Source organism: Tachypleus tridentatus, chromosome 12 (genome assembly GCF_004210375.1).
Source record: "Tachypleus tridentatus isolate NWPU-2018 chromosome 12, ASM421037v1, whole genome shotgun sequence".
In the NCBI taxonomy this organism is placed as follows: domain Eukaryota; kingdom Metazoa; phylum Arthropoda; class Merostomata; order Xiphosura; family Limulidae; genus Tachypleus; species Tachypleus tridentatus.
The window spans coordinates 92975142-93001551 of record NC_134836.1 but is presented as its reverse complement, the minus strand read 5'-3'; the positions used below and the strand labels follow the sequence as shown (position 1 = coordinate 93001551).

The 26410-nt window shown below is 32.5% G+C and overlaps 1 protein-coding gene across 3 annotated transcripts in view; it reads left to right on the top strand.

Moving 5' to 3' along the window:
• The window catches only part of LOC143234008 (proto-oncogene tyrosine-protein kinase receptor Ret-like), a 47793-nt gene that overhangs the window by 5536 nt on the left and 15847 nt on the right, over nucleotides 1–26410 (top strand). For all 3 annotated transcript variants that reach the window (XM_076470997.1, XM_076470998.1, XM_076470999.1), the window contains exons 2-14: nucleotides 3091–3357; nucleotides 4214–4465; nucleotides 5820–6052; nucleotides 6788–6947; nucleotides 9472–9569; nucleotides 14913–15005; nucleotides 17023–17245; nucleotides 18664–18690; nucleotides 18928–19140; nucleotides 19555–19776; nucleotides 21967–22232; nucleotides 22412–22559; nucleotides 24565–24672. In XM_076470997.1, coding sequence (XP_076327112.1) covers nucleotides 3091–3357; nucleotides 4214–4465; nucleotides 5820–6052; nucleotides 6788–6947; nucleotides 9472–9569; nucleotides 14913–15005; nucleotides 17023–17245; nucleotides 18664–18690; nucleotides 18928–19140; nucleotides 19555–19776; nucleotides 21967–22232; nucleotides 22412–22559; nucleotides 24565–24672 — 2310 coding nt within the window. The remainder of the gene's footprint in view (nucleotides 1–3090; nucleotides 3358–4213; nucleotides 4466–5819; nucleotides 6053–6787; nucleotides 6948–9471; nucleotides 9570–14912; nucleotides 15006–17022; nucleotides 17246–18663; nucleotides 18691–18927; nucleotides 19141–19554; nucleotides 19777–21966; nucleotides 22233–22411; nucleotides 22560–24564; nucleotides 24673–26410) is intronic.

The following is a 26410-nucleotide window of genomic DNA, read 5'->3' as shown; positions in this document are numbered from 1 at the left end:
CTTATACTTCACACAGACCAGCCCCCCCAGTGGCTCAGCGGTATGTCTGCGGACTTACAACGCTAAAAACCGTGTTTCGATACCTGTGGTGGGCAGAGCACAGACAGCTTTGTGTTTAATTCAAAAACAACAACACACAGACCAGGACGATAATCAAAATCAATCAACACAATCCATTACAAACTCAAGTTTCAATAAGTAATAAAGGTGTGATCGATTCGTTGAGAACATTTATTCACAAAGTTTACAAGTCTTACCTTTCACGTAAAAATAAGGATAACCGTAATTCTTGAAACACCAAAATTTTATTAATCTTCAATTATTAAGAAATATTTTCCCTAATACTGATGTATGCTACGTTTACGATGAAAATTTCAGTAGTTAATCTGTTCCCATGCACTTAAATACTTATTAATTACCATTAAACGTAATTATATAATAATGCATTTTGGCGGTAATATTATTTGATTTCAAATGTGTTTCATACAATATATTACGTCCTTTTTTATTCTGTTGGACGTATTCAGTTAGTGTGATATAAATGTATCGTTAAAGTTGACTTTAACTGTATTAGTATTACCGTTACCATTAAAGAAAGCATGTGCCTTCTTGATAAGCCTAACAGAGAATATCAGTTCGTTAATGTTACATTATTTGTTAGAAATGAGTTTAACATAATGGACATAATACAGTTTCTCGAAAGTGTTGCCATCTGAACATTAAACAATCTATCACGATATTACTGTACAAAATTATTGTATAACAATTTTTAATATGTCGTGAAACTGACAACGTAAAAATGTTGTTATGATGCGCAGAGCCTATGTTGATATAAATGTAATTTGTTAATCTTTTCCGAAACAAGTTACACCCATTAAAGCAATGATCATCTTATACGGCATAATGAATCAGGGTGTGGTTAATAAGTAATAAGTATTTCGGACACAACGGACCTGTATATACATATATATTTAGGTGGATTTTTCTCTAAACGTTACAAATGCTCACTAACGTACTTAGCATTAATAACTGAGGCATATACATAACAACTTTAGTTTGTAACCATATGTTTAATTTTCTAATGGCGGTAGAATACATTTTACGACAAACAAATATGGTAGCATAAAACGTTCAAAATCAAACATGTTTCTACATAAATATATTACCAAGTTTATTCTACATTTGTATTATTGATATATATGTATTTGTTAATAAAAAAGAAGGAATAGGTTTTAGACTTACAAGTTAGTACAAAGGTTTTTTGTACTAAAAAACACGGTTACATATTATTCAGAGAACTAAGTCCAAATAGGAAGTATACGTGCTTTAAGTATCCAAATTGTCCCTGTTTCTGTTGGGTCGAAATACAGTTGATGTCAAGAGCAAGTGTAACTATGCTATAATAATATATCCCCAAGCTGATGGCTTCATATTTTAAGAAGAATTATTTCAACTGTACACAGTTTTTGAAAGTTATTATTTAATAAACGTTACATGTTTAGAATGCCACAATAAGGCATTATTGACATGAAGCGAACGCGTCACGCACGGCAGGAATCTCATTCTAGATAATGTGATAGGTTGTTCTGTGTTTTTAATCGTAATTTTCAATTCATTTTAGTGAAATACTCAGTGTTTGAGAAAAGACAAGAAGCAAAAATCGTGAAACAGTCATCATATTAGTACATTTATGAAATAATAACATCATAAACCATTTACATTAATTTCATATAAAATATATTTTGCGACAGATGGACGTACCATATAAAGTAATATAATTTGTTTAATGTGAAGCACTTTTTAATTAGGTCAAAACTTTGAAAGGTGTGGAGTAATAGATAGCGTGTAAAACTAATTTGATAAATGACCAAATTAAACTACTATACAACCTGCTGCTTCCGAAAACTACTAACTTATATTACCTGCTGTATCCGAAAACTACTAACTTATATAACCTGCTGTATCCGAAAGGTACTCACTAATATAACCTGCTACATCCGAAAGGTATTCACTAATATAACCTGCTGCATCCAAAAACTATTCTTCTTTCAAGGTTTCTGACATTTTTGCCTTGTGACCCTTTGCCTTCAACTAGAACAGCTCCTTACCTTCGTAATCACATCACGGAACTGTTTTTTTTTGGGGAGATATCCTTCAAACTCGGCGGTAACAAGCTTATTATTATTCAGGGGTATATTCTAACGTAATGTCTTTGGTGATACAGCGTAAGTATGAGACAAATAAACAATTCATTTTCGAAAAGTAGAAAACCTTTTTTGAGAAACAGTTCACACATTTTTGAAGTAATATCATAGGAAATTGATTTAACTGAAGAGTCATGAAAAAATGAATGTAAATATCTAAATATAGTGAAGTGGACAGGCTTCAGAATGTATAACCGTTTCTGCATTGACATGAATATATGTTATTAACGCATAGAAAGTAATAAAATACATAAAAGGCTCTGACAGTGATGTATATAAGCTTTGAGAATTTACATACGGCTTACGTTGTACTAAATCTTTCAAATCTTAGAACCCCCAAGGGGTTTATAGCACTAAAAATGCATTTCGATACTTATACTGGGTACAGCCCAGATGGTCCGTGGTGTAGGTTTGTCTTAACAACAAACAAACAAATTATAAATTAGGCGTTTTATAAAGAAAAATTACAGTACATTTAGAATATATCAACCAAAGGCACGAAATCATGAGCGCAAAGAATTCTACTGTAATTCAGGACAACTGTTCTACTTGATTAATACGGATTTGAGATTAATAATCGTGAAAAGAACAAGTGCCAAATTAAACACTTGTTATTTAATTGGTGATTTTGATCTTAAGAATATAAAGGCATTTTGTGTACTGAAAATTGTGTGTGTATCTACCAAAATAATAACTTTCAAAATGAGTTCACGAATATTTTTAATATCATTTTATTATTAACAGCAGAGTTTATGTTCATTTAAAGCTCTTTTAATTTCTAGTTGTGTTCGAATTTTAGCTTTTTTTTTCTTCTTTTGAACTTATGCCCAGTGTTATACACGAGAGTGGCCAAAATTGAAAACTGTTCATTCATTTCCGCTTCCAGGAGCATGTCTCTTATTTCCACAAAGAAACATAAACATCACTCTACCCATCTTCTATCCTTCTGATGTTTCCTTCTACCAATTAATCGGTATACCTGCAGATACTTTTTGGTCTACAAGTGGAGGCACAGTAATCTATCAGATCACGAATGTAACTTTGCAAGAAAAAGATGGATCTCGACACCAAAGAAACGACTTATTTACAATCAACTCTTCAACCGGCCACCTGTCACTTGTGAAGTCTTTGGAGCCAAAAACAGATTTTCTAGGTAATTACAAAATGAACGATTTTAGAAATGAATACAATCTTATCACTTTTGTACTGTTTACCTTTCTCAAATTATAAACAATGTAATGTTTTATAGTTTTGAATTTAAACGAGAGCCTTATATTTTATAAAAGATGAGCAAACATCTGCAAACTTTGATTAAAGATTTCACAGAAAGAAAAAGATATTTTTATATTTTACACACAAGAACCAACAAAATTAAAACACACACCTTTTATTGTGCCTCCAGTATTGTGTTTCATAACCAGAATATCAACTGAGAATGATTCAATTTGTAAAGTTCTTATACGAGGATTCTGTGTTATCGCTGTACATACCAATGCCAGGTGGTTAAAGCTCTGAACTCGTAATTTGAAAATAGCGGTTTCGAACCTCCTTCACTACAAACATGCTTCCTCTTTCAGCCGTTATGGTGTTATAATGTGACGGTCAATTCCACTATTCTTTGATAAAAGAGTAACTCAAAAGTTGGCGGTGGGTGGTGATGACTAACTGCCTTTTCTCTAGTCTTACACTGCTAAATGAAGGACGGCTAGCGCAGATAGCCCTCGTGTAGCTTTGCGCGAAATTCGAAAACAAACAAATCCTGTAATAGTTTATATTGTATACAGAAGCACTTCATTTTAAAATATTCCGTGACTATGAAAGAAGTCATTTTTAAAAACCCGTTATATGTATATATAAGAGAAAAAAACATACACATTTATATGTTACGTACCCACACATACATATATATATATATATATACTGGCTGCATTTTTAAACTTTTCAGCTAACGCTGTGATCTGAGGTTTTGATGATTGGATTTTGATGGTTCTATTCACTGTTATTTTTAGGAGCAAACTTTACAATAGGACTTCAGGCAATCGAAGGAAATGTATCTAGCACCACTTCCTGCTTGTTGAATGGAAATATATCTGATGCTAACGATCTGTGTCGGCCTAGTTTTCAGTTTTGTTTTTTAAGCTCCTACTTGGAGTATGACGTCCCGGAGTCTCTGGAACCTAACGTTGTATTCGATCATTTGCGTCCTCAAACCGTGGCTAATATCTGTCTCTCTTTGAAAGCAAAGTATGTTCTAATTAAAGGTGAGATTTTTCAAAACATTTTTTTTCCAGTTGCTTATTCTTTTATCATATCCACATACTCTAATATTATATTTTGAGCGATTCTGTAATTCTTAAAATAAAATGTAAATTTTGTTTACAGTTCAAAAGTAAAAATTGTTGTTGAGCGTCACCTATCTTAAGTAAATATCTCACCTGAAAATTATTAATAGTTTAGCTTTTACATTTTTCAAACAATCACTCGATAAACTTCCATATCTATTTCCTTGAACAATGATATTTGTATTCTGTTGAACATTTCAGAATTCAGTAATTTCAGGAAAAGAAGGTTTTATAATCTTGTTAATATTTTTATTTCTTTATTTTCATGTGATTTACATCGTTCTTGTAACTTTTCAAAATGCCATCTGGTGGCACCTATGCTCAAACTTTAACAATCATTTTATTTCCTCGTGCTTTTCTTACCAAATATTTTTATTAAAAAAACACGAAGTAATCAAATGAAATAAAAAAGATATAATATCAAAACTCCAATTACTATGTTAAAATGCAAGACACTCAACGTAATAACATTAATTTAATGCAGCTTCCAATATTGTTTTAAAGGTTTTTTCTTTTATATTTGCTTAGTCTACAGTTTAATAATTTTAGGCCAAAAGAGAGTTGAAACCTCCAACCTTAAATACTACTTACGTATCACAACGAACAACCATAACGTAAATATAATGCTTCGGAAATTTACAGCTGAAGTTTGCTTGGCCGGTCAGTGACCCGTACACGTCCTTTCCGCGCACTTCAATCACGACCAAAACGAGTGTAACCTTACGTTTGTAACCTAATGTCATATTATGCAAGTTTAATATCGTAATTCAGTATTTAAATTCATAATGTCGTGTGAAATTGTCAGACAATACCAACTAAACTACTTAAATTAAAAAGTGTATGCCATTGCATTTTGAAATCCTTTCGAGTGGTCGCTATTCGAATCTTGAAGGAAAATATGTTCTGTCTTAGGTGTTACCTAGTGTCTGTGATATATCTCGTATTGAGAAGTAAAATGTACAATAACGCCATCAGGTCATATTATTGCACTAATAAAACCGTCGTAAAAGCCAGTAAATAACCCGGAGAGTTCTAAGCTGATAACAGGATAGTAAAACAAGTTTACTGTTGTTACCTGCGTACGATGAATTCCTCTTATTTCATCTTTTACTCATATAAACATTCTCGTGTATTAACGTTCTTGTAGGTTTTATCTTATATTTATCTATTGAAATTATAGGGATGCAAACATCATTTTCTGATTCTGAACATGTTTGTACTTGGATATTAGCGAAACATAACACCTTATGGACGTTCTTCTACTTTCACTCAGGAAACACAATTTTATCTGTGGACCAGAGGAGTGGATCACTTTCACTTCGTCATCATTTGGATGCTGATCAAAATGAAGCAGTTCACACGTTCAAGATTCAATGCTCAGTTAGAAATGAGAGTTTCTACCTGGAGGGAAAAGTGAACGTCTTTGACGTGAATGACAACGCCCCCTATAAGCCTCAAAATCTCGACTCCGTGATTAACGTAGATGTAAATAAAATCGCGAAGGAAGTATGTGCAAACTGAAACATTTGTTCCTACGCTTTTATTATTTTTGAGAATTTCAAACCAGAGTTATAAACTAACGTGTTAACAATAATTACTATATAGATTATAACTTTAAAAAAGAACGTGGTATCACGTTTTAAAAATTATTTACTTATTAAAAATATTAATAAGTAAAAAAGCGAAAACTCAGGTCAAAATTAACAGTGCAAAACCATGGAGGTGATGACTTTTACCTAGACACTACCACCGTTTATGCACTATTACAGCACAGGTGTTTTTTATTACTATTCTATCATTCTTAAAATACGGTACAGTAGTGTTCATTGTGAGATTCAAAATATCTTCGTAGAATACTGTAACACGTGTTTTGTTTAAAATGCATTCAAAATTCGGATAAGATGTCACAACCGTTTCTTTTTTCACACATTTTTAATTTACTTTGTGAGTTGTAATTGTTTTTACGATTTATATGAGTTTTATTAGTTGCGACTAATATACATTATTACAGCTGCCACTATACCATACGTTATTTTCATCTTAGTGTCTGTATATTGATTGTTACCTGTTATTATACCACTGCTACTTTTAGCACACCACATGTCATGGTGGCCTTTGTATTTTCTATACCACAGCTGCAGACAGTTCCATATGTTACATGGTGTATTGATAATGCACCACGTAGTAGTCGTTATTGTATTAGCTCTACCACTTTAATTATTTCTATTAATATTATTCCAGGGATCATACATTGATTACCAGTTCAATGTCTTTGATAAGGACTCTGCTACCGTCAACAATGTTGAAGCCCGCATAGAAAACGACCCTTTGGGATTCTTTAATGTTGTAATTACTGAGGTGTACGACAGAGCTGTGAAAGAAGAAACCTTTACAGTTATACGTAAGTCCAACAGAGAAATGCGATCATTTCCTTTATTTGCAGTCATATTTCGTCTTCCTTTTACGAGTTCCAGATTTCGTCAAAACTCACTATTTTCTCACGTTTCCTTAGCTTAGTTGTTTCTAATAAAACTATAATAATATATTTAAATTGTCTAGACTTTGTTTTGTACGAATTGAACTCTGTTTTAAATTCTGAAAACGTTTTGGGATTGTCATTCACGACTATTTGTGATTTCGAGAAATAAAAACTTTCTTACGTTAAAAGAGGATGAAAGTTTTTCTTTTGTTATTTTCCTTTTTGGAAAATAAAATATTATCTTTTAGATTCATTGACTATGTATCATACACTCACAAAACCTGTACTCCAGTGAACAATCCAAAAGTAAACGTCTGCTGATAAAATAACTAAAAACCAGTTAATATTTTGTTATTTCAGCAGAACTTTACTTGTTATTTATGAATACTCTAAAGTTTAAACAATCAAAAGTAACTCATATAAATTGTGAGGTTACTGAAGAACAAGTTTGGATGTTTTTTGAACTTTGTCAGATGCATGAAAACTATCTGCTCAAACTATCTCTCATTTTGAAGTGATAGAGTAGAGGGAAAAGAGAAATTCAATAGCATTCGTTATCAACTCTTGATGGTTAATAAAATCATAGATATCTTAGAACTTCCTTCAATTTTTAAGGAAAGATAAATCTTCGAGACTTTTTGAAAATGGGAATTTTTATTGAAATTCTCAAATGTTGAAGCTGTTTATATTTTAATTTCAAATTTAGTTCATCTCAAAAGTTCCGTTTCTTCTTCAACTATTGGACAGCTGTAAGTCTATCAACTTGGAACACTAAAGCCCCCAGTGGCACAGCAGAATAACTAGGGACTTACAACTAGGGACTTATGTAGTTTTGTGCTTAGTCAGAAGGAAGAATAATAAAAAGTTAAACACTAAAAATCTAGGTGATGGACACAACGGATGATGTAACCTGTTTTCCTCTACAACAAACAAATTTATGTTAATTTTGGAATCACTACAAACTCTGTTAAAAGTTTTTGAAAGATATATTTGATCACCTTACTATTAAAAAACTCAAACTTAAAATTTCTGTGGAAATTTTATAAGATGCTGCATCTTAATTTTCTTTACATTTAAAATACACTTATTTATGAGTTTAATAACAAAAATGTTTCTTTTTTCTTAAAAATAACCCAGATTTGATCTTTGGTGCTTTTCTTATAATTTTGTTCGTAATTTTATTTTTCGAATTCTTTCGAAATAAAAATAAACTTAACATTTATTATTTTGCCTCTCGATTCCATGAAGGAACATAGGGCCGCAATCGCTTGGTTTAACAGACTGGTTTTTTAAGTGAGTAAATTGTTAGCCTACTGCACAACCCCCCACCAGGAGGAGAAACCTAAGCCGTCCCTAATTTTGCAGTGTAAGACTAGAGGGAAGGCAGCTAGTCATCACCAATTTGCGTATTCTCCATATACATGTTTTCAGATAGAAGGTGATCTGAATTCTGTCCAGGTACAAATGCAAGTTGTACTTTAATGTCAAATTATATTCTTTTATCGTTTTTAAACAAATGCTTGGATTGCAAGAGAGAAGTTCAGAATCAAAAGCAAAACACAATAAACATGGATATACGTAGAAGATACATTTTCTATGTCATTTTGTGGATCATTTTCACAAAAAACAAAAATTCTTTCATTAACAGGAGAAAAGGCTGTTTTGTATACAAAACATTCTAAGGTTATAATTCTTTCTTTTTTTGAAATAATCGAGGTTGGAACTTATAATTTCATTTGAATGAACAACAGTTTTAGTACATTGTAATGGTCGTGAAGAAAGGTTTGGGATTGTAAGCCTTACATAAAATTGAATTAAAAATGATACTAGATAAGGTTTTTCTTTTATTTAGTCTAGATTTAGATCTCTAAGGGTGTGGAATTGCAAACTTTAGATAAAATAATATTAAAAAGGATACTAGATAAAATTTTTCTTTTATTTGGTCTAAGTCTAGGTATTTAAAGATGTGAATCCTCATCTTTTCAACCCCAAGAGATATGTTTTTGAATCACACTTTTTTTTTCTCTTAGATTGAGATGCAGACTTCTTACAGGACTTTAGGCGCATGAAAAGTGTATAAACATGATTTACTATATTTCACAATGGGCTTGGTGTGGTCCTGTAGTTATCACATTCTACTGGGATCGTTAAATCGAGAATTTATGGTTTGCTTTCTTCTATTGCCAGAAAAAATAAATAATTAATAAAAAATAAATCCCCCATGAATACATTCCACTCTTGGAATCTTGGGTGCGCTATAAGATTGGCAGTTAAATTCCATTATTCACTCAAACAAGAGTGTCCCAAAAACTGGTAATAACTTCTGTTTATTCCATATTCTATCAGTTTAAAATAAGGGACGGATATGCTGAGATAACCTTGCAAAAAGTCTGAAACAAAAGAAACCTCATTTCACGTTATTTATACAATATATTCTTGTTTTCAGTGGTGAAGACCGTGAAACCTTTAGTTTTATTGGAGCCAGATTATAATTTCTCTGTAATTATAGAAGATAACAGTGTATTGAAACGGAAGCATCACAAAGTAAGCACATATTGTAAGTTATTTTTTTATTAAAACAACGGTGAAATGATGTTAATAGAATAGCTTATAAAAAATGAAAATTATATGTAGATACGATGTAACCCTCATCTGTTGTTCTTCAGATATTCATAGTCATTTCGGTGACTGACTTTTAAGTGTTATGTATATTTTTAGCGCAGTCAAAACACAATATGGCTAATACAATGCCTGTTTTATTATGAACGGTAAATAAATTATATGTTCACCGAGAGCTCAGATTATGTTTCGTCATCTGAACACCTGGTAAAGGCTTGTAAGTAGAAGTACACACATCAAACACTTAGAATTTCCTTACTTAATCAATGTGTTGTAGCCCACAGCTTCTTAAAGCCTTATGTTTACAATGTTTCAAAAAATATTTCTCTACCTTGCATTCAAGTAGTTCGTGTAATCCGATATTTTACAGACTGTATGAAAACTATGTTGTACATAACAAAGTAAGTAACAGATGTCATCCGTAGCATGTTAGATTTGCCACCAAATTAACCAATTCCTTTTTAGCAATTACAAAGCACTTCCAAAATTTCAACAACTCTGAAGTATATGTTTTATTTCTTCATCGGTATATTGTTTTAAAAAATGCATTTCACCCACCTAATCCACTTTACAGTTGTTGTTGTATTATTGTTGACCTTGAAAGCCCTAATGTTGGCGAAAACCTCGCCTGCACTGTAAGATATATCAGATATAGTGCAGTTAACGTATTATTATTATTATATTCTACATTTTCACTCATAAGTTATTACTAGTAAGTTTTAATAACCAATGTAAATATCTTTAATATATGTGGCACACTTTCCTTGCAGATTATTTACATTAACACTTAAAATAGAGTGAATAGTCGTTGTTGCTTTCTGGTTTTCATCAGCAATGATTGTGTGCTAACGCGAGAGCAATCCGTGACACCAGGTGACTCACAAGCACACTAAAATCGTCGGTCTTCTTTTATAAAATCATTAGTGTGTAGAGCTAAGTACGTGAATAGTAAAACGCCACGTGCCCCCCAGTGGCTCAGCGGTATGTCTGCGGACTTACAACGCTAAAAACCAGGTTTCAATACCCGTGATGGGCAGTGCACAGATAGCCCATTGTGTAGCTTTGTGCTTAATTCAAAACAACAACAGAACGCCCCGTCTAATAGATCTAATTAAAAAGTTACTAAAGCGCCGTCAGTACCGTTTATAGAAGGAAATAAGGAAAGTAAATCGCGGATACTTAAGTCCGTACAGCGGTAATAGAAATCTCATAATAATCAGACTGATGTGAACTGGAGTAACCAGGTTGGTTATGACATCGTAAACAGATAACATTTTGTAGCACTTCTGTATATGTGACTCATTGAGAATCAATAATTTTTTTCTGAGTCATTTTTTACAAATTTTCACTTTAGAGCTCACCAAAGTTTACTCAGCCACTGAAGGCTTCCAACTTCCTAACCGGCATTACATGGATACGGTCTGTCACTAGGAATGTTGATCTGAAGGCTTCCAACTTCCTAACCTGCATTACATGGATACGGTCTGTCACTAGGAATGTTGATGAATAATAAGGGTGCTAGTTCACTTAGTCATAAACCGTAGGGAAACCCAGCACCACAGCTACAAGTTAGAGTGCTTAGTGAGCACCACAGCTACAAGTTAGAGTGCTTAGTGACATCATGTTACTAGTCTACAGCTTTGAAGCTGAAACGTATCGGGAAATAAGTGTGTTAAAAATACTGCTCTTTCTTTTAATTGTGTCTTATATTTTATAGTAAATCACTGTTGTTTTTTTTCAAATACATGGTCCCCTGGTGGGACAGCGGTACGTTAAAATACTGATTTCGATTCCCCACGGTGGACACGACAGACAGCCTATTGTGGCTTTGCTTTAAGATAAGACAAAACGAAAACGAAACGCATGAATTATAAGAGACACAAAATCTGAAATTGTAAAATGTCAGACTAACAACTTTTGTTTGAGCTTTTTACAACTAAAATTGGCAATTAAAGCTCCATACGTATTACTTTTGGGGATGCATAGTATGAAAAAAGATGACTAATAAACATTTTGGCTATAAAGTGAAAACCACGTACAAATATTTAAAATGGGCGATATATTTCGAGGAAACGTGTATGAATAATTTACTGAAATTATGGGTAGTACAGTAATATATATATAGTTTATTTTGGGGAGACAGTAAAAGGATCTGTGAAGGTTACCGAGTTCTTTATTTAGTACAAAACTATTTCTTTTTTTGTTAACCCTTTATGTAAGTTTAATCATCTTACATTACATTACCTCGATGAAATGTTGCAAAATCTTCCCTCTGTATTAGATCTTAAACATTTATCTTAAATTCATTTAACTGTATGTACTTATATTTTATTATTAGCTCAATGAATGCCCCCTAGCGGCACAATTTTAGGTCCGCGGAGCTACAACGCTGGAAACCGAGTTTCGGTTCCCGTGGTGGGCAGAGAACAGATAGCCCATTTTCTAGCTTTGCGCTTAACGACAAACAACAGTTCCATGAAATGTTGCAAAATCGTCCACCTGCATTAGATCATAGACATTTAACTGTATGTTGGATGATTTTTGAGGCCGGGCATGGCCAAGCGTGTTAAGGCGTTTGACTCCTAATTTGAGGGTCGCGGGTTCGAATACCGGTCGTATCAATCATACTTGTCCTTTCAGCCGTGGTGGCGTTATAATGTGACGGTCAATCACACTATTCCTTGGTGAAAGAGTAGCCCAAGAATTGGCGGTGGGTGGTGATGACTAGCTGCCTTCCCTCTAGTCTTACACACTGCTAAATTAGGGACGGCTAGCGCAGATTGCCCTCGAGTAGCTTTGCGCGGGCCCCCCGCTAGTACAGCGGTATGTCTTCGGATTTACAACGCTAAAATCAGGGGTTTGATTCCCCTCGGTAGGCTGAGCAGATAGCCCGATGTGGCTTTGCTATTAGACAAAACAGAAACAGCTTTGCGCGAAATTCCAAACAAACAAACTATGATTTTGAATGTTTCATATGTAACATACATATTTCAACGTCTCTTTTTCTGACTAAAAACATTTTGATTATTTGAACATCAATGTCAGCGTTTTTAATTTATTCACAAAGGCAATGTTCGGGAAATGTTTGACATAGATGACTGATTAATTAGTTTCGGTCATAAAATGATATTCGTAGTAATTCATAAATTTATACTTTTTATTTAATACGTAGTAAACAAATACGTCACTTTTTGAGACACGGTTGGTTAAAACGAGATTCGTTTTTGATATGATTATCTCTTATAATAAATTAAAAACATATGAATTATTAATAATAATGTCCAAAATGGAAAATTCCTGATTAAAAGACTCGTCGACACTGAATATGGCAGATGTAATGTAAACCGCATATAATAACATATTGCTTTCATGAGTTCTTAGAATTAATTTTATAAAGATATCTTTTTGTTATGATGAGTTAAACACTTTTGTTGGTAACGTTTTGCTTATATGATATTCTGTACTTAAGTCACGTCAGTCGTAATTGGTTCAGTTCACTACCACGCAAAATAAACCTTAGGACTACTTTGCGATCGCCACTTCTGTTTCACAAAATACGTCCTAATGGTCTTACAATACATTTACTCACAGGTAGCTTATTCCTGTAATAATTTTGTATACAATATAAGTTATATGGAAAAAACAGTAACTATTTTGTGCACAATGTAAGTTTTATTGAAAAAAATACAAAACAGTAATAATTTTGTATCCAACGTAAGCTTAAACATCATTAGTTATTTTAAAAACAATATTATGAACCTGTAACTTGATCATTAAAATATATGATACATTAAGCTTTACTAATGCATACAAATTACACTTTAACATTTTTATAGTATAAGGAAAGTTTACCTTTATAAATTATTAACGTCTACCTTCTGTATTTTCAAAGTAATAAAAGTTAAACTTTTCTACTTAAGATGTCTTGTTTTAACAGATATATCTTTATTATACACCTATGTAGTAGTGTCATAGACCGTTATCTTCATCTGAATTACTTTCACATATAAAATGTTTTAAAAAGTCAACTTTAAAATGTTACTCGTAAAATTTATTTATTAATTAATGCGTTAAATGTTGATACTACCAAAGAGTTCTGTGCTTCAATTTATTTCAAATGTTGTTTGTGAGTAATTTTGGTAACTTCAAAATAGTAACACTAATTCCAAAGCAGGTTAATTTTGGATTTAATTTTGTACATGGCTGTTATTTTCACGGACTACTTTCTTAGCTCCAAAATATCATTTAACTTCATTTGGAATTTCTGTGAATTATTTAAACATACTGAGGTTTACTACAACACAAGCCTGTGAACTTAAACTTAATTAAATTTGTTTTAGTTTTAATAACAGAATTTTGCATACTTCATCTATACCGATTTTAAGCCCACCGCTAGTACAGCGGTACGTCTCCGGATTTACAACGCTAAAATCAGGCGTTCGATTCTCCTCGGTGGGTTGAGCAGATAGCCCTTTGTGGCTTTGCTATACAAAAACACACACACACACACGCAGATTTTAAAAATAATATTCATTTTTTTCTAAGACGTAAGGATATTTTTTAGAAATCAAGAATTTAAAATCAACTCTTACTTAGATCAAATTATTATTTTGTTTGCCATAATGAACATTTTTTATTATTATGTTTGTTAACAAAAATACAAACTGAAGAAAATGTAAGAGCATTTATTTCAAAAAATATATACCTTCATTCATCCTGATTGTTTGCGAAATCTACGTCTTTTAGTCGCAAAACCACGTGTTTTATTATTGCTTTATGACGTTTTGGGATAAATTTCTACGTGATAGATAGAAATAACGGATATTATTTTCTGGTTCAGCGTATAGGAATTACTGTAGCACATTTCAAGATAGTTAAATCATCACAGACTAAGTTTAGAATACAACTTTTATGGATTATCTTGTTTTGTAGAAGTTTGTGTAACTGTGAATGTCATTATTTATTTAATGTCTAATTTTCTTCTCAAGCAAATGCTGTTTTGCCAGTTGAGTATTAAATTTTATTTTGTGACAGTTTGTAAATTGAACTCTTTTATATACTTTATTTAAATCTATCAGAATCGTATTTATAAACATAATGCTTCTGTTTTATGTAGATGTGCGTAAAGCAACTGATTTTTTAGTTTGCTCAGTTATTTTATAAGATCGACGAATGCAAATTTTTTCTTAAAAGCACAAAGTAAGCCATTTATTTATGTAGCTGTTACGCTAAACGTTCAGTCAAATTTAATAAATATTTGTATTACAGGTTGTATACCATGTTCATGTCTACAACAAAACTTCAACCATATCAACCGTTTATCGGGTGACAGTTTCAAGACTTGCAACCAATTTTTCCAGGGTAAGAAATCTTTATTTGAAAAATTTGCATCGCTATTTGATCTTAAACTATACGAATTTGATTAAATTTCATAAGTATTTACATAAAATAAACTCTAATTATATGATTTTCAGCTTTCGATAAAGTTATGCGCCTTAATTAATGCGATAGGAAATTTTGTATTTCTATGGAAAAGAGCTAGATTAATTTAACAAGTTTTCTGTATTTCTATGGAAAAGAGCTAGTTTAATTTAACAAGTTTTCTGGCCCAACTACAAAAACTCACTCGATGAAATATGTTTTAATGCTAAATTATAAACTTATTTTACCCATCACAAGGTTATGTAGACAAATCAAACGCCTTTGCTAAGAATCTTGACATTTATTTGTTTATTATGTAGATTTTATGGGTTTTTGAATTTATACTAAGGAACATATATTTTTATCACATTCCAACAATTGTATTTATTTTTATTTTTTTGTGAAACGGAACAAATGGATTCGCTTTTTTTGTATATATTTTAAACTGAAACAAAAATTACATTTCATTCTCGTGATCTTTCGCGTTGAGTTTTAATACAGCACTTCTCAAGGTACAGACAGTGGTAACTTCGCGTACGGAAGCGCTTTGATATGCATATAGTCTCTACAGACAATCATGACGTGATGCGTATCTGTTTAATTTCAAATTATACAGCAAACAGAATATGATAAAGCAGAAGAGATAAATAAATGTTCGATGAAAATATAATTGAAATATAATAACAAATAGGAAGAATCGTGTGACAAAGTGTCCAACTTAACTAAAGGACGTTAAGCCAGACATAATGAAATGATAGGTGGTTATCATATTTAAATAAGCCCGTATTATCACATGTATATACGTGGGAGTGGATGGGAAAAAAAATAATGAATTGTAGTTTTACAAAAAAGCGTAGAACGGTTGACATATTTTAGCTGATGTTTCTAAAGATATCGGACTGATATGGCCGATGGTTAAAGCACTCGACTCGTAATCCGAGGGTCGCGGGTTCAAATCCCCAGCACACCAAATATGCTCCTCCTCTTAGATGTGGGGGCGTTATAATATGACGGTCAATCCCATTATTCGTTGGCAAAATACCAGCCCAAGATTTGGTGGTGGGTGGTGATGATTAGCTGCCTTCTCTCTAGTCTTACACTGCTAAATTAGAGACTGCTAGCGTAGATAGCCCTCGTGTAGCTTTACGCGAAATTCAAATAATCTAAAGACATCATCATTTTCTAAGCTTGCATAACCATTAAAAGAAAGCTGACTTTTCCGAATATCAAGTGTAATATTGTATAGAAGATCACGTAAAAATATTTAATTATATCTTAATCCTATGTACTGTCTTTTGGGTAAGTTTTTCAAATCTGTAGGACTAAAACTCATAACCAGTTGTAACATTTCGCTACCAAGTTATCCTCAAAATCACGTGATGATCATTATTTATTACTGGGCTGGTGAAGCACAATTCATGTGATGAACTCCAGTACTTGTGAAAGACTTCTTCGACAGCGATGTGCAACACACAGCATGTGCAGTTGAGAAGGTGTGTTAAATATTTTTGATCCACGAATCCGTTAAAGACTGGTAAAGAAATATGTAGTTACTAAGCTGGTTACATATGAAATTAAGCTCCAATGTTTGATATACTGTTTATGATAATTTTCCTTTAGCTGATTACGTAGCAAACCAGTCTCTTTCTTTAATGCACTGCTGATGGTAATTTTCTATTCAAATATCATATCCGACCAGTTATTTCATCTTATGAACAACCAAGTATTGGCCGTTGATTAATTGGATCAAAGGTGTAGGTAGCCAGTCGACTTAATGAGACAATTAAAAAAAGGTTATGTAAGAAGATATTGCCTTTAAAATGCAATAAGACTGTTTTAAAGGTGATTTCAAATAAATAATTATTAATGCGATATTATCATTACCCGTACGAGTAACTGTTTTAACAGTAAAAAAAAACATGAACGTTTACTTGATTTTTGTCTGTGTTCAATTTAGGTATTACAGCCAATACCAGTGAAAATCTCTGAACAGTGGTCATTTGAACTGACATCTGAAGAGGGAATATTTAAGGTGACGCCAAATACTGGGATTGTTTATGTGGCAAATACTGAACGATTACAAGTTATCGAAGGGGAAATGCGTCTAAACTTGTCTTGGAATGATAAAAGGGGAAAAGAAAGAAACACTGTAAAACTCATAGTTAATGTTACTGACAAAGGTGAGCTAAAAAAATGTTAACACGTTATCTGTCAGTTAACTTATCTACTCATTGTCAATTTATTCATCAAGCTATTGATAATTTATTATCCGTTCATCAATCTGGTGTCGTTTTATTTTGTTTTTTAATACTTTGAATTAGTTTGTACGCGACTAATCACCAAATAATGCATAATTTTGCAGATTTGTACAATTTCTGTTTGGTCCGGGTAAGATATTCTGATATACTTTAACTATTATAATGCCCTCTAAATAAACTTAATGTGTGTTTGTGTTTTTTTTTTTGGCAAAGCCACATCGAGCTATCTGCTGAGCCCACCGAGGAGAATCGAACCCCTTATATTAGTGTTGTAAATCCTGAGACTTACCGCTGTAGTAGCGAGGGGCATAAACGTAATGATTTAGAACTGTGAGGCGATGTTTTACGCTGGTTAAATTCGTAGATGAGAAACAAAACATGGATATATAAAACCCATTTTTTATTCATCAATATGTTTGTTTGGCTTCGACATATAGTCCTTTACTCACTATTAATCCATCTCTTTCTTTACATAGAGCCAGCTAATTATCTGTTAAGCTGTTAAGTTTTGAATACTTCTAATTAGTCGAGACAATATAAAGTTCAATGTTCTCATTTCTCGAAACGTATTCATTGTAACTTAGTGATTTTGTTGAGGGTGGCTCCAAATTTATTTACAAGTTTGTAAAAATCCAAGATTTTTTTTCTAAAAATGACACTTGATATGTTTTTATAGTTTCAAACTTCATGATAATTGGTTTGTTGACTTTATTTTTATATATTTATTATGATTTCAACTAACCAGTTCAAAAAAACTTACAATAAATTAATGTATCAATAAGTACACCATAAATAATTAATGAAAAGAAATTATTATATAAAAAAGCACTTATGTAAATATTTAATAAATGTACATACTCCATTTAATTACCAATACCAAAATCAGTCTTTGGATGACTTCACCAGTCTGATTTTATAATCTGTAATAGTAGAATAACATATAAATTAACAGTGACTACAGAGTAATATAAAATATGAGATATTTCTATTTGATTGTTTCCTGATCAGAAATACTGAACACCAGGTTCTAACTTTTTTTCGTAGTTTGTCATGTTATGCCTAGATGAGTACTTTGTGGGTTTTACTATAGTTTTTAAAGCAACCCTATTTTACTCAATGGTTGTTTTCCGCAAGCTTTTGAGAACAGATTTTACTCAATATGTTTTGTTTTTGAAATAAAAATTTAACGACAATCGTTTGTGTTTTAATACTAATGTAACGTTTCAGACGTTAAACTGACTAGAGTTATGGATTATTCCACACAAAAAAAAATCGTATTTCTTGACGCTGTGCGTGTTGTAGTTTACAAAACTAAATTACCTCAATTTATTTTTGTGCAGATCAAAGCCCTCAGCTTGAAGACTGTGGTAAGATCCAAGTTATTATATAAAAAACATTTAGTCTATTTCAATGCTTGAAAAAGTAATAGTAATAAAAGATCTAGAATTAATATAATTATTTAAATACAAAATTGCGTAATTACTGTAGAATCGGAAATAGTAGTTAATCAGAAATATTTTAAAGAAAACTGTAGAAGACAATATATATATATTAGATTTTTCCTGATGAATAGTAATAAAATGTTATTCTTCACCATATCTTAGATTTTTGCGCGAAATACGGCGTCCAAAACATTTGTCTTGCTTCCTGTGGAATAGGAACTGCTAGAGCTCATTGCTTCTGGCGAGAAAATAATTACAAAATCTTTCCCACCACCAAATATGCCACTTGCAGTTCTGATATTAAGACTTGTCCTGACGGAGTATGTGATGAACTGGAAAAAATGTATGGCCATGTTTGTCCCCAGGACTGTTGTGGTGAGTTCTGAGTGTAAAGCAATTAATATTTCTACGATACTTTCATTTTTTCCCACAGTTGTCATGACATTTTGCAGTTAAAATACAGTTTTAATATTTATTTTTAATTACTTCAAAAATTCTTAAACTATTGTTTTCATATATATATATATATATATATAGAATAATATTATTATCTCATACAGAGTGGCTAACAAGTAGTGTTTTCTATTATTAGTCGTTTCGCTATTGCAATATTGAATACTAAAAGTTAATGTCTATATTTTCTCAAACAAACATTGGTTAAGCTATTCTTAAGTTTTAACTCGGGTACCAGAATATATTCTCTTTAACTGTAAAAATGATGTCATAACATTAAAGAAATTATTTTGCAAATTCATGTTTTATCCTTAACACATGTTTATCTCTTCACAGAAAACTTCGAAGGTAGTATTATCTTTCCGAACAATGTCAGTGGTAAGAGTCATGGTATCCAAATAGCAGTTGGTACCTGCACTTGCTCCACTATAAATACATGCAAGTGTGAAGATCCGATGCTTATCGACTCAAACAATAGCTATTCACTACAATATGGTGATACAAAGAGAAGAAAGAACCCAAAAACATTATCAAAAGACGCACAGGATACAAATAGTGGTACAGTAAATGAATCCATTAGTTATTATTATTATGGTTAGTTTAATATTCGAAAGATATATTACATTATTATTCACACATGAAAAGCATGTTGATTATGCCTAAAGAAAACAAATTTACTTTCATTATTTATAATTATTATAACATGTTAATGTTGCATGTTTTACAACAGTAGAATTCATATATATGTTTCTTAATTTTTTATTAGAAAAGTCACTAATTCCAGCTTGTTGCTGTTTATTGTTCTAGTCCGGTTAGAATGATGGACTTGCAGTCTGACAGTTGTGGGTTCGAATCCCACATGCTTCAAACATGCTTCTCCTTTCAGTGGTGGCGACGTTATAACGTAGCGGTCAATCCCACTATTTGTTGGTAAAAGAGTAGCCCAAAGATGTAGCTTTGCACGAAATTCAAGCCAAACCAAACGAACAACTGTTGTAGTAATATCCATATTCTGAAAACTGTTTTGGCACAAAACTTTTACACTTATCCCACTAGTCATTTTCTTCGTTCCTAGGAACAGCTGCGATAAACATTAACTGTAAAATGAACGTTCAAGCAGAAAGCTACGGTAATGATAGCCTACCATCACATGCGAACATTTGTCGTAACAGAAACTAAGTTGAAAATGTTCAAGCACAAAACTACACTAATGATTACCTAGCATCACGTGCAAACAATCGATGTAACAGAACCTAAGGTGAATTGAGTTAAATAGAAACATTTTAATTTTTATCTATTTAGCTTTGTTAAAACTGTTTGAGAGTGTAAACATTTAGAATAATTTATATCAGTTTTTAATCACTAATGGATTGTGATTTACACGAGTATTTTGTTTTCAGTCGTAAAGAGGTTCTACTGTCTTAACTAAGCAATATTCAACTTGTATTATTTTGTTTACTGATATTATCATGTACGTTCGACCTTAAAAACATTTATATATGTATATATGGCATTAAAAATGTCTTTATTTCCAACTAACATTATATTCTACTTCATTAGTGATTTACTGAAAATTCTAGTTTCAAACTAAAATTTTTCTGCCTTTAAAAAAACACAAAACATTCTTTGAGTACAAAGAAATACTGCAGTAAACAGTTTTTGTTTGTTTTGAATTTTGCGCAAAGCTGCACGAGGGCTATCTGTGCTAGCCGTCCCTAATATAGAAGCATAAGAATAGAGAGAAGGCAGCTATTCATTACCACCCACCGCCAACTCTTGGGATACTCTTTTACTAACGAATAGTTGGATTGACCATTACATTATAACTCCCCCCCGACTGAAAAGGCAAGCATGCTTGGTGTACCATTACATTATAACTCCCCCCCCCCCGACTGAAAAGGCAAGCATGCTTGGTGTGAGGGGATTCGAACACGCGACCCTCGCATTGCGAGTCGAGTGCCTTAACCACCTGGCTGTACTAGGTCCTGTTCATTTGAATCATAATAATCGTAATTATAAATATTGTTTTCAAAACTTTGTGCATGAACAATGGCTGCTTGTTTGGCTGCTTTTAGAATAAAGCCATGTTGGGCTATGTGCTGTGTTCACTGCGGGGAATCAAGCCTCGGATTTTAGCGTAAATTTGCCACTGTCCCACTGGGTGACGTGGACGAATAAATTTCAGCACAAATGTTCTTACCGTAGTTTTACATTTAAATAATATAAAACACAATTACCATTATTTTGGGTTTTTGTTTTAACTCCCTCCTCCTATTTTCTGTCACCAGAGTTTTGAGTTTTGTCTTAATAACAATGCATCTGTACGGTACTAAAGAATTAGTGTGTAATAAATGAAGAATATTGTGTTATTACTGCCTACCCAAATTCTGATTTGTAAATGATCCGTATAAAATATAACAAAAAAAGTACACTTCACTAATTTAGGCTAATTCTCATTGCGGCAGTTGTTCATGCAATTTGAACATGAATAACATCTTAATCAATAGCGTATCTGATATTTTCCAGCAGACTTGATAAGCCATGGTACTTGGCGATAGGCCTTGCTGGCACTAGATATGGCATATATAGTGTGGTTGATATGGTGTTATACATTTAGTTCAATAATTTTGTTTGTCAACAGTCATCGAAGTCAAAAACGATACATCTACTTGTGACTAATGCGTACCTCAGTTATTTACAAAAATAAATATTGTATTGGGTAGATAAAGTTTGATCCTTTTTTATTAGATTTCTCCAGCACCACAGCTTGTGGGGAAGGATGTATTGCCCTGATATTTTTGGCTCTTGGTGGCGCTTTTGTTGAGTGCATTCTCTTCGTTCTAATTTCCCGTATAAAGAAATACAGGAAGAATAAAATGACAAACGAATATGTCGGAAACTGTATGTCCCTCTCCGTGATGACTTCAGAACATATAAATGGACGACCTTCTCCAGTGCAAGACCCGCAGCAATCTACCAGTGAAACGTCTACTGGGTTTGGTAGTAAGACTTTGGTAAGTACACATGAATTTATTGAAAATAAGAAACTTTATTTATTATGAATATCTCAGGTAGTAATAAAAACATTTAAAAATAATATTACGATTATCACACCTCTGACGCAGAGTTGATCTTATAATAATTAGTATGCAGTATTTGGAAGCCAAACTTCTTCGATGTTTCTTTTCTATAGGGAGACACTCGATGGGAATTTCCACGAGATAAGTTGATTTTGGAAGAAAAACTGGGAGAAGGAGAATTTGGGAAAGTAGTGCGAGCAAAAGCCTGGGGAGTGAATGGTCATAAGGGATACACTACGGTTGCAGTGAAGATGTCAAAAGGTATACTTCAAAGCCACTATTTCGAAATCTAATATATGAAGTTATTAATAGGATCATAAAGGATTACCACTTTATTAAAAGTGATAAAAGATAAATTTGGAAATATACTGATAAATGTTTGGTATGTCAAGGGGTTCTTAAGATTTTCAGGCGTATTTTGACTACAAATTATCTTTGATAAACGTATAACTAGATACTAAACCTAGACCTGATCCCTCAAATATTTACCAATCATTTTCTTCAATTTCAATTTCTTCCTATAAATTCACAGCCTGTGCAACTCAAAATAGCAGTTTGTTTCACTTACGTACTATTTTTAGTTTCAGTTGATAAATAAAACTTTCTCGACTGGAGTTATTAATTGACCGTTTCAGGTTTTTTAAATTTATGACCCAACGTCTTACTCTCTCCAAAATTCAGTACAACAAAATCTGATCTGTCAATTTTACCAGTTCTCTTGATTGCTGACAAGACTTCAGTTATATTACCCCTGATCATTCTATTTTCTCTCTAAAACAGAAAAGGTTAAGATATCTCAAACAACCCTTATATGTTAAACCTCATATCTTCATAATAATTCCATCTGTCTTCTAGCTCAGTGTCTCGATGCCCCTCTTAACATAAGGGGATCAAAACATTCACAATTCTTAAAATTATGACTAATCAGTGACCTGTACCATGAAAAGATGGCCACAGTCTTTCTTACCTTGTAGCCAGTATTTCTATATTTACAATCCAACATCTTATTAGTTTTACCACTGATAATGCATCAAACAGTATCTCATGATCCGTTTTCATCAAAATTATATGTGTAATTACTGTTTTGATGTCCCACATCTATAATCTTACACTTGTCTTAAATAAAGGCCAAGTGTCAGATGCTTGTCCAATTAACCAAGTGTTTTAAGTCACTCTTTAAAACGCCACCATTCTGGTTCTAGCCAACTCGATGACCATCATAATGTAATTAACTCAACGAATTTTTTTCACTATGTCCCTTTCAATGTCATTAATATATACATGGAATAGCAATGGTCTAAACACAGGCCCTTTGGACACACCACTCGTAACACTTGTCCACTTAAACTATGCTCTGATAATAACAAAAGTTAATTTCCATCCTCTCAGTCAATCTTCAACCCACTTAGATAAGTTATCTTCTACTCTCACTGAGGTAACATATTTTGCCAATCTCTTGTATGGCAACTTGCCAAAAGCTTTCTGATAGCCAAATCAACTTTTTTGCTATAACCTAGACAATAGGTAATGTCCTTCGAAAGTTAACTGTAAGGGCACTCAGTAGAGCACCAAAGTAGATCACATTTAGCTTTCAAAAAATAAGAAAAGTTATCCATGTGTGCGTTGTTTTAAACAAACATTCTTAAGAATGGTAATACTATATTAGATGTATCCACCAAATGTCATCAAAATACGATCATTTTTGACTGAGTTATAGAGCAAACATCGTGTGAGAAATCGGTCCACATGTTAACAAATAGGGATTTTCGTGATTTTGCTGTGAACTTTTACCTTGATCCTCTATAACTAATCTATCTACGTCGAGTCATTGTTCAAATTTATAACAACTTTCGTTTAAATCCATTTTGACGTTTTCGAGAATTATTGCTGACAAACACACATATAAAACAAAAACAGGCATTTAAAGGGGTAAAAACATAACCTTCGACAACCTTTGGTGATTGAGGTGATAAATTACTCGGATTACGAGTCGATTGCCTTAACTACCTGGCCATACTGGGATGTTGACAAATATAGATTATAGTTCTAAATAACGATTTATTTTCGTCATACAAAAATAATTATGAAATACTTTGCTTTAGGATGTATATTAATACTTTAGTAGCTTATTTCTTGTGAATTATACACCATTGATTTCGTCATGTGACGTAAACCATTCTTTCTATATTAGGTAAATATACTTTGCACTGAGTAAGCTGTTTAGTTGATTTTTCAACGTGGTTAATAACCGTTATTATTCTTAAAGGTAATGGAAGTTCATCAGAACAGCAGGACCTTTATTCTGAATTTAATATGTTAAAAGAAGTGTCTCATCCCAACGTAATTAAACTACTTGGAGCATGTACTGAAAAAGGTTAGTGTTTTTTGTGAAAAACAAAATAGTGTATTTCGCGAAAATAATGTTCATTTATTATACAAGTACATGTTTTATTTATAACTGTGTGTGTATTTCTTATAGCAAAGCCACATCGGATATCTGCTCAGCCCACCGAGGAGAATCGAACCGCTGATTTCAGCATTGTAAATCCGGAGACATACCGCTGTACTAGCGGGGAGCGTTATTTATAACTAACCTACCTCATAATCATAAATACATAAATTATGTTCTAAGATAATAAACATACCGACGATACCCAACTGACGAAACAATACATTATAATCCTTGTAAGTAAGGACGCAATAAAACAGGACGTTTAATTAGCTATACCAATTGTAAGGTCAAACTAAGTATCTTTGTACACTTGGAAATTAAAACAAATATATTTATCCTCAACTGTTAATTTATCGTAATCGCTATCTAGTTGTAACTGTGTAATTAGTTATGTATTTAGGTAGTTTATATTTTAATATAAACACATAATTTGTTTTTGTATGTTACAGCTGTGACAAGGCTCGCTAACTCCTGCTGTCCTTAATATTGAAATACTGACCAGAGTGAAGGTGGCTACTCAGCAGTACCCTTTCGCCCACCATCTATTTGTTTCTGTGTTTGTTTGTTTTCTTATAGCAAAGCCACATCAGGCTCTCTGCTGAGTCCACCATCTATTTGTTTCTGTGTTTGTTTGTTTTCTTATAGCAAAGCCACGTCAGGCTATCTGCTGAGTCCACCATCTATTTGTTTCTGTGTTTGTTTGTTTTCTTATAGCAAAGCCACATCAGGCTATCTGCTGAGTCCACCATCTATTTGTTTCTGTGTTTGTTTGTTTTCTTATAGCAAAGCCACATCAGGCTATATGCTGAGTCCACCATCTATGCAAACAGTCATTCTTATAACGCCTCCACAGCTTAAATTACATGAAATATTTTGTGAAATCGCATGACCTACCAGATACTTATCACCAATACAGACCACTAACCCTCACCCTGTGGAAAAAAACCCTCCGAACATTTTGTTAATGTATTTAATATCTTGAAATTGAAACTTCCAATTGAGCCCAGTGATTATAGTCTATATAAAAGAATGTGGTGAAATAAATATAATTATAAATAAATGTATTATAATTGTGCTCATTTTACCATTTCTTTTCTTTTTTGCCCCCCGCTAGTACAGCGGTATGTCTTCGGATTTACAACGCTACAATCAGGGGTTCGATTCCCCTCGGTGGGCTGAGCAGATAGCCCGATGTGGCTTTGCTATAAGAAAACACATGCTTGTGTGTTTAAGTGTATTTTTTTCTTTTCTTTTTTATTATATTAATTAAATTATGAGTGTATTTAATCCAGGTGGTGAGAAGAGTTTAAAATATATATTGTTGCTCTAGAATTAAATGTTCCTAGTTTTATTACGTCTGTATAATTAGGTACATTCTCTAGATATGATCTTTCATATATTTTTATGAGGTTCACTTTTCGAATGCGAAATAGTTATAATTTTAAGCATTTTCTTATTTTTCAAATACTGATAAGATGTTGAAGTTAATTAATATTTTCGAACTTGTTTATGAAAAAAAAGCTTTTATTCACTTGCAATAAAGCCATAATATAAACTGTACTGAAACATTTTTGATTACGTTTGTTTCCTATGATATAACTCATCAAACAGTAAAGAAAAAATATAACTTAAAGAGTTCGAGTACTGGACACTAAGTAGG